This window comes from Populus alba, chromosome 1, assembly GCF_005239225.2.
Source record: "Populus alba chromosome 1, ASM523922v2, whole genome shotgun sequence".
Taxonomy (NCBI): Eukaryota; Viridiplantae; Streptophyta; class Magnoliopsida; order Malpighiales; family Salicaceae; genus Populus; species Populus alba.
Genome location: NC_133284.1, coordinates 30098628 through 30107998, shown reverse-complemented (window position 1 = coordinate 30107998; position 9371 = coordinate 30098628). Strand labels below are relative to the sequence as shown.

Below are 9371 nucleotides of genomic sequence, written 5' to 3'. Positions count from 1 at the left end.
AGCTAAAATTATTAAGATAACCAATCAACTAATTTCTGAAAAATCTAGAAATGGTTGATTGTTTGTTCATACAAAACCAAAAAAATGAATTATCTTGTATTTTTTATAAAACCATAAACTTAGTTTGATTTTATTGATTTTACATAAATCAAGTTTAATTTTATTATTTTTCAAGTTTTTAGTTTGATTGTATATCAAATATAAATGACTCATAAAATCAATAATGTTCAAAGGTAACCTTAAAAAATGTAGCTCAGTTTGTCAGATGCTAGGTTTATTTTCTAGATGTTATCAGTTCGAGTTCTACAAATCTCAGAGTTACTGGAGGCTTACATGATTATTAACTTTGGGATCCGTAAAATTAATCGAGATGTATGCAAATTAGCTCGGATACCTAAATTAACAAAAATAAAAATAACAATGTTGAAGGGTTTGCCGTGCAATATTAATCACAGTCTAATTCAAATAATGTATTCGATCTTCAATAACCAAAGCCATCGCATTGAAAACTGATATCCAGGGGTAGCATTAAAAATTAACAGATAGAACCGTTTGGTTTGAAATTTTCAATTCTGTAAATTTTGGTTGGGTCGGGTTTTTAAGACGGAAATCAAATTGAACCAACCGATCGGTACCCCTGTTTATGGTTGTCTTGACATCTCTAGCGTGAAAGAATTTCATACTGACAAGCATGATAATTAAATATCGAGATAAATACGATAGCTGAAGATTAGTTTGGAGTTTGGACGGTGACGAGCACAGTTTTTTTTTGACAAGCATGAACTAATTATAAATTTAAATTAACAATGATTGAATGATTGTTTATACTTGTGTGTGAATGTATGTATGTATATTTTTAAATTCTTGGTTTTTGCCATGTATACAGGTGTGGAGCAAGAATTTTTTTTTAAAAGGAGTCAAATTTTAAAAGAACTAAAATTTCAGTTATTTCACTCTTTAAATTATAAATATTAAAAAAAAAAAAACTGGAAAAAACATTTTTTTTCAGAGATCCCGGCCTCTGCCAGCCCTCCTCTCCACCACTAGATGTATACTTAGTGAATTATTGCTAAAATGATAAAAATCTTAACAATTATTTTTTAAAATATTTTTTATTTAGAAATATATTAAATTAATATGTTTTTTAATTTATTTTTGATATTAATATATCAAATAATATAAAAATACACAAAAATATAGTTTAAAACAACACCCTTAATTTTTTTCAAATTGTTTTTTTCACGGGTATGGAGAGGTCTGGTCTGGTCGGTATAGTTGCCACCCCACCCGGAACTAAAAACAAACAAAAGTTGGGTTTAAAAACAGGCTCGTATGGACAAAAGTATTCCTTTGTGTGTGTGTGTGTGTGTCTATATATATATAAAAGATGGAGTTGGTTGGGAAAAAAGTATTATCTTATTGATATAGTAATATTATATATACAGAGAGTATTATAAAGTATGCCGTACGCACCACTTAACCATAAAAAAAATATTGTATGGGCCAAAGTATATATCAATATGTTAGCAACCTTTTATTTTTTTCAAAAAATATATTTATCAGTGTAGTATTACTATAATAAATAAATAAATGCATGAATATTCATGATACCAGGGACGAGTATCGACTCAAATGGTTTAATTTGGACAGAGAAATTTAATTGTCACTGAATTCCATTTTAACTTCCAATTAGTTTCTAATCTATCAATTTGATCCTCGCTCACAAAAAGTGTGATTCAAATCTCTTGTCGTAAAAAATAATCTCCATTGTTTTATATAGTTTTGTATCTTTAGCAAAAAAATATAGCCCTATAATGTTGAGGATTTTTATACCATTTCAAAATTATCTGATTATTATTTAAGTCAAATTTTTTTTTCTAAAATAAAAATATATTTATACATACAACTAAATGGCATGGAGAAATCACTATTTTCCCACATCCACGGTGCATTCCTCTCTCTCTTTTTTTTTTTTTCCAAAAATTACTCTTTCTTTTCCGGCTTTCCTCTCTTTCCTTTTTTTTTTTTCCAAAACTATTCTTGTTGATTTTACTTTTTAAATATTGAGCTGGTTATAAATTTTTCCTTGTAATTTTATTCTTTTAAAATAATATAGATTGCTAGGGTGTTTTTTCATATAGTTTTTCTATTTTATTTTTTTATTTTTCAAAATTATATTTGTTGATTTTATTTTTGAAACCACTATTCCCCCACACCTAAATGCATTGTGGATTATAACATGAATCCACAATGCATTCCTCTCTCTTTCTTTTTTTTTTTTTTTTCCAAAATTATCTTTGTTGATTTTACTTTTTAAATATTGAGTTGGTTAAAAATTTCGCTTTATAATTTTTTTCCTTTAAAATACCGTGGATTGCTACAGTGTTTTCCCATATAGTTTTTCTATTTTATTTTTTTTATTTTTCAAAATTATATTTGTCGATGTTTTTTATATTAAGCTGATTGAGAATTTAGTTTTGTAATTTTTTTCTTCAAAACATTGTTGATTGCTACAGTGTTTCTCCACATTTTTTTTGTTGTTTTTGTTTTTTATGATTTTCTTAGAAATTATCTTTTTTTATTATTTTATTTTTTAATATTGAATTAATTAAAAATTACAATTACAATATGTGAGGAAAGCACTGTAACTTTCCTCGCAAATTATTGTGACTTACTATAGTGTTTTTTCCCACATAGTTTTTTTTTTTTTCCTGTTTTGTTATGTTTTTCTCTAAAATTATCTTTGTTAATTTTTTTTTTAATATTAAGCTGATTAAGAATTGCAATTACCAGTAAATACAAGTTTTTCCTCACAAAACACCATGGATTAATACAATTTTTCCTCACATGTTTTTTTTCCAGTTTCTTTTGTGTTTTCTTTTTTAGTAATATTTTTTTCTAAAATTATCTTCATCAATTTTTTTTAATATTGAGTTGGTTAGAATTTAACTTTGTAATAAAGCTTAATCATATGGGGAAAGCACTGTAGCTTTCATCATAAAATATTGTTGAGAATTACAATTACAAGTCATTACAAATAAGGCTAAATCATATAGGAAAGTACTGTAGCTTTCATTACAAAACACTGTAAATTGATACAGTGTTTCTAACATGATTTCCCCCCGTTTTTTTTGTTATTTTATTTTCTAAAATTATCCCTGTCGATTTGATTTTTTTAATATTGAGTTGATTAAGAATTTAGTTTTGTAATTTTTTTTCTTTAAAACATTTTGAATTGTTATAGTGTTTTCCCATATGATTTTTTTCCAAAATTATCTTTGTCGATTTTTTTTTTGAATATTAAGTTGGTTGAAAATTATAATTACAATAAAGTTAAATCATATGGAGAAAGCGTTGTAGTTTTTTTTCACACAACACTATGAATTGCTACGGTATTTCTCTAAATAGTTTTTTATTTTCTTTTATTGTGAAAAGTACTATAGTTTTCCTCACAAAACATTGTCAATTGCTACAACATTTTTTCTCATTGATTTTTTTCCTTCCAAAATAATCTTTGTTGGGTTTTTTTAATATTAAGTTGGTAGAGAATTTAGCTTTGTATTTTTTTTTGCTTTTTATTAACAAAAAAGCTAAATCATGTGCCAAAAGCACTGCATTTTTCCTCTCAAACAACTGTGAATTACTACAAATCGTTTTGTTTAGTCTCTAAGTTTTTCCTATCACCAACACAACTTTTTTTTTTCCTGTTATGAAATATTGGCTCCATCATACCTTTAGTTTTTATTATTTATCTAGCGTTGATTCACAATTATAACACTATCAAATATATTTGTTTCATAAGCTCATAGCAGCATGCGAGCATGCATCTCATATAAAGATAAAATAAAAAAAATTCATCAGTTTTGCTGATTATAATTTGAATATTTCTTGTTAGAAAGTATCATGTTATTTCTCGTACTACTTTGCGGGCCGAATTAAAACTTTCTAGAGCATGTAAAAAAAATCAAAAAACAAAAACAAAATCATATAATAGCTATCATAACCTGACCATGTCGACTTGGTGACTACTTAAAAAATTCAAAGGAAAAATATGACAAAAAAAGGTCAAGGCATGCAAGTGAAAACGCAACTCGGATAACTTAGTTAAAAGTTGATTTTTTTTAAAAAAATATATTAAGATAATAATTTATTAGATCGACTAAGATTAACTAGTGGCTTGCGTTATAAGCTTATATTGGTTTAATAACTTTGTTTTTTTTTTTTTTAAAAAAAATTATTTTTCACCTAATTATATAATAACAAAAATATATACTCATAAAATTAGACTAAAAAAAACATTAGGACGTTTATCTAATATCGCAATAACTTTATAAAAAAATAAATAAAAACAAATCATGAATATTAGTTAAAAATTAATAAAATATTAAATAAAAAAACTTAAAAAAACAATAAAAATAATAAAAACTCAACTTTAAAAAAAGAAAAAATCGAATTATAAAAAAAAAGTCAAGAGCACAAATGATTATAAACTCTTTTAATTGTATTCTACCCATAATTTCAGTATGTTTTTGTAATTTGTAATATAATTATAATTTTTTTAACACGTACATATTCCTTAATTCAAGTCCAAACCCGCTTCTTTCTCTTCAAAACCCTGTCTCAAAATCTCTCGCTTTTCCTCCTCGAGTTACTTGTTCTAAACAAACAGAGAAAAAACAAATATGCACACAAACCTCCCCCGCCCACACACAGAACTACAACCACTTCTCGCATTTTGTTGGCTCTCTGCTTCCATGTCTCTCTGGAAGTAAAATTGTAAACCACCACCACCATCAACAGACACTCTAATAAACATCAAAATAAAAATCCTAAAAAAAACTGCCATGGATACTCATGAGATAACTAACATACTGTTAACGAAACTCAAGAGTTTAGATCCAGAAAACGCCTCTAGAATTATGGGTTTTATTCTCATACAAGACCCTACTGAAAAAGATTTGTTACGGTTAGCGTTTGGCCCTGAAATCCTCTTGCAAAATGTAGTCTTCAAGGCAAAAATCCACTTAGGACTCTCTGCTAACACGTTATCTACACCTTCTACACCCTCTTCTCCGTCGCCACTCAATCCCATAGCAAGGCCTTGTAATAATACCAACCCCTTTCCACAATCTTCTCCTAGAATCACAAATAATGGTTCTTTTCCTGACTTTTCAAAAAACCCTTCTCCAAATCCTTGGTCTGTTCACGGGTTGCCAAATAAGAGTGACAGTAAGAGTTCAATTAGCCCAAAGAGCAGTCCTTTTTTGTCCTATGATAATATACGTTCTGGGACTGTTTTGGTGTCGCCATTCTCGAGAAATGGTGGTAATGGCGGTGGTGTTAGCAGCAATAACAGTGCCGATTTCCTTGGCGAGTATCAGTCAGATGATCATATGTCGTTCCTCGATGACCCCTCTTCACAAAACGAGGACTTTATGGACCAAAGGGTTGAGTTGGGAGGTTATTCAGTTGCTAATGGAGATGTCCATTTGCATAGAAGGAGGTTTTCAGATAGTGATGCGTGTTCTGGTGCTGAGGATGGGGGTTTTGGTCTCGGGTATAGGCCGTGTCTGTATTTTGCTAGAGGGTTTTGCAAAAATGGAGAAAGTTGCAAGTTTGGTCATGGTGATGAAAATATGGCTGAGGTTAATGGTGGTGGTGCTCTTGTGAGTTCACCAAGGGAAATTGAGGAACTTTATTTGCAGCAGCAAGAGGAGATGATGAAAAGGAAGGCTGTACAGCAGCAGCAAGAGGAGATGATGAAAATGAAGGCTGTACAGCAGCACCAGCAGCAGCAAAGGTTGGCTTATAACAAGCACATGAATTTTCTGTTGCTGCAACAAAATGAAGCCGAGAGGTATATATTCAAGATTACCAGTTTTGCTTTTAGCATGCCCTATCCTTGCATAGCGTGTCAAGATTTTCAATTTCGATATGTTCTAGTGGTGAAAATTTAGTCTTAATTTGTTATGTGTCAATTTGTGGGCATTATTGTTTAATTGAAGAATCCCTTATGACTATGCAAGATGAGACCAAGATGCCCCATAGGTACGTATTTCCATCTTTCAGCATGTTTTTATTGTCTATTTTTTGGCTGGCCAAAGAAAGAAAGAGTCTTTTTTTTTTTTTTTTTTTTTTTTTTTATGGAGGCAGAGAAAAATAGTCATATTGAGTACACACAAAGAAAGGAAAAAGATCAGAGAAAAACGAATCTTGTTAATCGAGCTAGTTTTGGTTATGGATTCGTTCCTTTTCTTGTCTAGATTCTGTTCTTGTGTTAATGGATGATTTGATGGAACTCGTCATGCACATGATTCTCTGCTTAATGATAAACACTCCTGTCCTTTTAATTTGACGTTTTCCTGGAATTTTAATTATGGGTTGGGTAATGGTGCAATTTGTGGATGTCGATATTTGCAGATTTGGCGCAGCAATGATGGGTGATGAATTTTACAAGTTTGGCCGGACCCGTGGTGGAAGGAATGACTTTTTGGCAATGGGAATGGCTGAAAAGGCAAATTCAGCATCTAGACAGATATACTTGACATTCCCAGCTGACAGCTCTTTCAAAGATGAAGATGTTTCAAATTATTTCAGGTAAATTACCACTTTTCACCTACTCTTCTTAAATTATCAATTTTGGTTATTATTTTTGGTTTACTTACACAAGTACTACCTAGAGGTAAGTGCCAGGGACTGGCTAGAATGTCTGCAAAACGATGAAATCATGCTTATGCCAAAGAAATTTAAGCACAATTTATGAAGTGTACATGGTAGAAAGTCCTATTGTTAAAAGTTGAGAATATTGGTAAACTTTATGCTGCCAATTGTCATGAAATTTTTATTGGTTTGAGGGACTAATTTTGCAATCATTGCATTCCTCTGACTGATGATGGTGAAGGGGCTTGATGCCTTGGTAGTTTAGGACTTCAACTTGGGATTTCTATCTTTTTCAATAAAATGAACTGCTTGCATTCCATGATGCATATATGTTTTGGTAGAAAGTGAAGTAAGTTTGCCTGGTTCTCTTGAGTCTTGAGAGCACATTTTGGCTTGCACCTTGTTTTATCTTAAGCTATGCATGTCAGCACCAAAAATCTACATGCTGCGTGTGGTTTTTATTTCTAGTTAGCAGAGTGAATAGCGTTATACAGGTGATTTTATAATTTGCATGCCTTCACTCTATCATGTTTGCATCTGAGCATCTGTTATTGTATTGGCTGGAGATAGATGAGAAATGAATATGCATGCCTAGTTGAAAAAGACAAAAAAAGAAAAGCTGTTAGTCTATTTGAAGAAGAAAAGAAGAATATATTGCTAAGCTGTGGAGGTGATGATTTTAAGACTGTATGTGTGTGTGTGTTTGTAGTCCTGTTCTGGAGTTGAAGGGATAGGATTTAGGATTTTGAGTCTCTTGACTGTTCTTGATAATCAGAGAATGAAAATAGTGATCGCTATTTGTATTTAGTCTGATTTACAGCTCTCTTCTCTAGAAATTTTTTGAAACATGAATTTGGAAGAGGCAAAAAATTGTGATATATCTTGCTTTGTTCTCAGTTGCTGAGGCCAATGCCGAGCAATGTCATTAAAATAATTTCTTTTTATGTTTTTAAAGTTCTTTTGGACCAGTTCAAGATGTCAGGATTCCATACCAGCAGAAGCGAATGTTTGGATTTGTTACATTTGTCTACCCAGAGACTGTGAAGGAAATATTGGCAAAGGGAAACCCTCATTATATCTGTGAGTCGCGTGTGCTTGTCAAGCCATACAAGGAGAAAGGAAAAGTTGCAAACAAGTATGGTATCCATTTCTCAGTTGTTATCTTTACTGTCTCACTTCTGGCATTTATGATTTACTTGTCAATGAAACAACAGCAGGACGCAACAGTTACTGGAGAGGGGGGGTTTTTCACCTGCTTCAAGCCCTTCAGGGTTTGATCCTAGAGAGCTATGTGATCTTCACCTTGGTAAGTAAAACATAAACAATCAAGCATGGACTTCTTAGAAGTATTTTTTAATATATTTATTTCCTTTTTCATCATTTTTTCTGCTGTCAAAATCATAATTTTTTTCTTGATTTATCTTTGTTCAATTTCTCTTCTACAGGAGCAAGAATGCTTTATAATACTCCAGAAATGATGCTGAGAAGGAAATTGGAGGAGCAGGCAGAGCTGCAGCAAGCTATTGAACTCCAGGGGAGAAGGTTAATTAATCTGCAACTTCCAGACTTGAGGGGAGATCATGCACATCATCACCAGCATAGTCTCTCTGTTGGTGCTCCCATTTCTCTGCCCACTCATCATGCTCCCATCAATCAAACTGATATTCTAACCTCTGATGGCAAGAATGAGATAACATTAGAAGGTTAGTGTTTGAAACATATTAGGTCAGAGATGGAGAAGCTTTGGTACTACTAATGTAACTTGCTTTTGGCAGACAATGGGAATTGCTCAGGTGGATCTAAATCCACCCTTGTTCCTGTTGTTGCAGAGAATCTTCAGGATGAAGTGAATGCAGCTTGCATTCAGAACAATGACACTGTTAATTGCAAGGCGGAGAGCTTCACTGAAAGGTATTGAATTGCAGACTCAGTAAGGTTCATCTGCTATATCAAAATGCCATTTGTGATTCTTCTTTAGATCTGAACAACCCCCCCCCCCCCCTATTATTGCCCCCGTATGTTCTGGTTTGTGTTTTGTAGCCATGGAAGCAATTTGGAACATGATAGCCTCACAAAATCTTTTGAGAATCAGCATCCGGACATGTCCCCATCTTGGGCCGAAGTTGAAGAAAGCAATGAGTTATCCGTCTCTTCGTGTTCTGAAAATGATGCATCAGTACCCACCACATCTACCATCAACGAGGCTTCTAATTGAGTTCTAAATGCCAAGGTTCTACCTGCTTGCTATAATTTGATTCAATTGAAACAAAAGGTTATTTCCAATGGACAATCCTTTTTTCTGATTGGTTATATTTTGGATGTAGCCAATGTTTTGTAGGTAATAAAGTTTAGTGTGGCCAAAGAGATAAACTTAACTAGGGTAAGGCATCATTCCTCCATTTGAATTCTGAGGCGACAGATGTATGAACTTTTCATACTGTTCAAATGATTTCTTTATGATTTTGGATTGTTTTTTGTTTGTCCATGCAGAAAAATAGAGAAGCACATAGAATGAAGAAAGATCCTGTTGATGTATAGCCCATATGATACCTGCACTTGATGGTAGATCCGCAGAGATTACCTCAGCTAGATTGCCATCCTTGTCATCAATACGATACTACTAACAGCAACTGCATTTTACATACGTGGTGGACGGACGAACTAGTTTGAGTAGGATCTTCTCTTAGCTACTTCTTGCCCTGCTGTAGGTT

The 9371-nt window shown here is 32.1% G+C and overlaps 1 protein-coding gene across 3 annotated transcripts; it reads left to right on the top strand.

Annotated features, from left to right (window-relative positions):
- Positions 1-4623: 4623 nt before the first annotated feature.
- Positions 4624-9040, top strand: LOC118032962 (zinc finger CCCH domain-containing protein 55). 3 transcript variants are annotated; one of them, XM_035037771.2, is made up of 8 exons: positions 4624-5857; positions 6421-6597; positions 7616-7795; positions 7875-7966; positions 8106-8363; positions 8490-8571; positions 8701-8890; positions 8985-9040. In XM_035037771.2, exons 1-7 carry the CDS (start codon positions 4845-4847, stop codon positions 8873-8875), a joined length of 1977 nt encoding a protein of 658 aa, XP_034893662.1. In that variant the 5' UTR covers positions 4624-4844; the 3' UTR covers positions 8876-8890; positions 8985-9040. The 3 variants fall into 3 exon arrangements, with proteins under 3 accessions (XP_034893662.1, XP_034893661.1, XP_034893660.1); XM_035037770.2 differs by having other exon boundaries at positions 4625-5857; positions 7878-7966; positions 8436-8571; XM_035037769.2 differs by having other exon boundaries at positions 4626-5857; positions 8436-8571.
- The last annotated feature ends 331 nt before the right edge of the window (positions 9041-9371 follow it).